Source organism: Cebus imitator, unplaced genomic scaffold (assembly GCF_001604975.1).
Source record: "Cebus imitator isolate Cc_AM_T3 unplaced genomic scaffold, Cebus_imitator-1.0 Scaffold0, whole genome shotgun sequence".
In the NCBI taxonomy this organism is placed as follows: domain Eukaryota; kingdom Metazoa; phylum Chordata; class Mammalia; order Primates; family Cebidae; genus Cebus; species Cebus imitator.
Genome location: NW_016107315.1, coordinates 9,726,190 through 9,728,862, shown reverse-complemented (window position 1 = coordinate 9,728,862; position 2,673 = coordinate 9,726,190). Strand labels below are relative to the sequence as shown.

Here is a 2,673-nt window from a genome sequence, read left to right as displayed (position 1 = left end):
TTTGGCTGCTGATGTCATCTCCCCAAGGATTAAAGGAAACACCTAAGGGAATTGCTAGTCTGAACTTAATCTAACTATAACAAAGAAGTAGTAGTTAAGGTGAGGTAATAGGAGCCTATCTGGGAATATACTTGTGACTTGAGGGATTTTGATAGCCAAGGAGGAGAAACTTTATAGGTTAGATGTGGAGGAACTTTTAAATTCCAGAAATAATTCTATAACATGAGATGTGGAAGAAAAGATGTCATGAAAAAGATGCAAAACTCCCCAAAGTATAATTCTGACTGTGTAAAGATTCAATATGGCCACAGGAAAAATACATCTGAATTTTGCTTTAAAACAATTAAAACAGAACAAAAATAAGAGCCTGAAGCAAAGAATAAATGTAGAAAGTTGTCAAGGACCTGTGGAAATTTTTTGGTGTAAAATAAAAGCTTAGATCAGTAGGAAAGAATAGACAGCTCGGAATAGACCTGATATATATGAGGCGTTTAGTGTTTAGAAAGACCATAGGATTTGAGACAAGAGGAATCACTTTAAAAATAACTAGTTAGCAACTTAAAGAGACTCTGAATACCATAGTATAAGGTATGGATTTAGCTGCTCAGGCTCTACAGAGAGACCTCGGGAACCATTTTGGTGCACAAGGGAAGGGAGCTGCATCAGTGAACCTCCCCCCACCCCCTGTTTAACCATAGTTTCTTGTTTATCTATTTTATGTTTGAATTTCCACAGAAAATTCTTTTGAGAAGTTAAATTTTAAGTTATTTAGAAATAATTTTAAATTTACAAAAATCTGTGAAGATAAAAATACAAACAATAGTCATATGCTTACTTTATCATTTAGATTTGTTCTCTCTCTCCTCCTTTCCATGTATGTGTGTGTGTACACACATGTGCACATATGTGCATGGCCATACACACAAATTTTTTCCTGAACCACTTAAAGTTAAGTTGCACACATCATGGCCCTTTATCACTAAATACTTTAATGCATATTTCTGAAAAACAGGCTATCCTTTTATATAACCATGGTACATTTATCCACATTAGCAAATTTAACATGAGTACAATAGTTTTGTCTAATCTATTATTTATATTCAAATTTTGTCAGTTGACCCAATAATGGCTTTTATAGCATTTTTCCCTCCAGTTTGGGATCCAGTCCAAGATCAGGTATGCATTTAGTTGTCATGACTCTGTAGCTTCCTTTAATCTAGAACATTTCCACAGTCTGTCTTGGACATTTGGGGAGCATGTATGTGATTAAATATACATAAAATTTACCATTTTAAACATTGTAAGTGTAAAATTCACTGGCATTAAGTACATTCAGTGTTGTGTAACCATCACCGTTATCCATTCCCAGAACTTTTCATCCCAAACAGAAACTCTGTACCCATTAAACAGTAACCCTCATTACCCTGATTCTCAGCCCTTGATAATCTCTAATCTACTTTCTGACCCTATGAATTTGTCTATTTCTAGGTATTTCATATAAGTAAAATCATACAATATTTGTCCTTTTGTGTCTGGATTATTTCACTTAGCATAATGTCCTCAAAGGTTTGTCTATATAATAACATGTATCAGAATTTCCTTCCTTTTTAAGACTGAATAATGTCCTATTATGGGTATATATCACATTTTGTTTATATATTCATCTGTTGATGGGCACTTGGGTTGTTTTCTCCTTTTGGGTATTAGAGTAATGTTGCCAAGAGCCTTGAGGTATAAGTCTCTATTTGAGTTCTTGTTTTCAGTTCTTTTGGGTATATACCTAAGAGTAAAACTATAGGTCCTTTTTATCTGTTTTATATTTGAATTTCCACATAAAAATTTCCTTTCCAGAAGTTTTATGGCCAAAGACGTTTAAAACAGCTGCTATTTAGCTTATACCAGAATGAATCAATGAAATATATTAGCAATTCCGTAGAAAAATTTTTTAAATAAGATTTTTAGAAAGATGATGATTTCTGTGGTTTAATCAAAGGGAATTTAAAAGATAGAAATTTGATCACATAAATTTGAACTAAAGAGCTATTATCTTCAATATTTTAGATTTACCACTGGTAATATATAAAAATATTTCAATATATAAGAATAATGAGTTCAATCAGCTGTTTAGAAAGGCATGAGTATCGTTTCTTCTTGTGAAAATTAGAAACATTTCAAGAGGAAAATCCAGTAGTTAATGATTCTAGAATTATGCATTCCTAACCAAAGAAAGGAGTAAATATACTTGATTCTGGTGAGTAATTGGTAAAGTAGCATTATGAATTGACAAACCTTTTTAAAAAGCAATGTAGACCGGGGGCAATGGCTCACACCTATAATCTCAGCACTTTGGGAGGCTAAAGTAGGTGGATTGCTTGAGCCCAGGAGTTTAGACCAACCTGGGCAAAATGGCAAAACCCCATCTCTAAAAAAATTAATTTAAAAAATTAGCCAGGCATGGTGGTGCACACCTGTAGTCCCAACTACTCAGAAGCTGAGGTGGGAAGGTCGCTTGAGCCCAGGAAGTAGAGGTTGCAGTGAGCCAAGATCACAACACTGCACTCCAGCCCTGGGTGACAAAGCAAGACCATGTCTCAAAAAAAATAAATGAAATAAAAGACAATATAGCAGTTTGTGTTAAAATTTATTAAAATATTCAGACAGTTTTTTTTTTTT

At 33.6% G+C, this 2,673-nt stretch overlaps 1 protein-coding gene across 1 annotated transcript in view; it reads left to right on the top strand.

Moving 5' to 3' along the window:
- Nucleotides 1-2,673, top strand: part of TOPAZ1 (testis and ovary specific PAZ domain containing 1) — a 92,506-nt gene that overhangs the window by 43,877 nt on the left and 45,956 nt on the right. Inside the window, exon 10 of the mRNA XM_017522395.2 lies at nt 367-395. Coding sequence (XP_017377884.1) covers nt 367-395 — 29 coding nt within the window. The remainder of the gene's footprint in view (nt 1-366; nt 396-2,673) is intronic.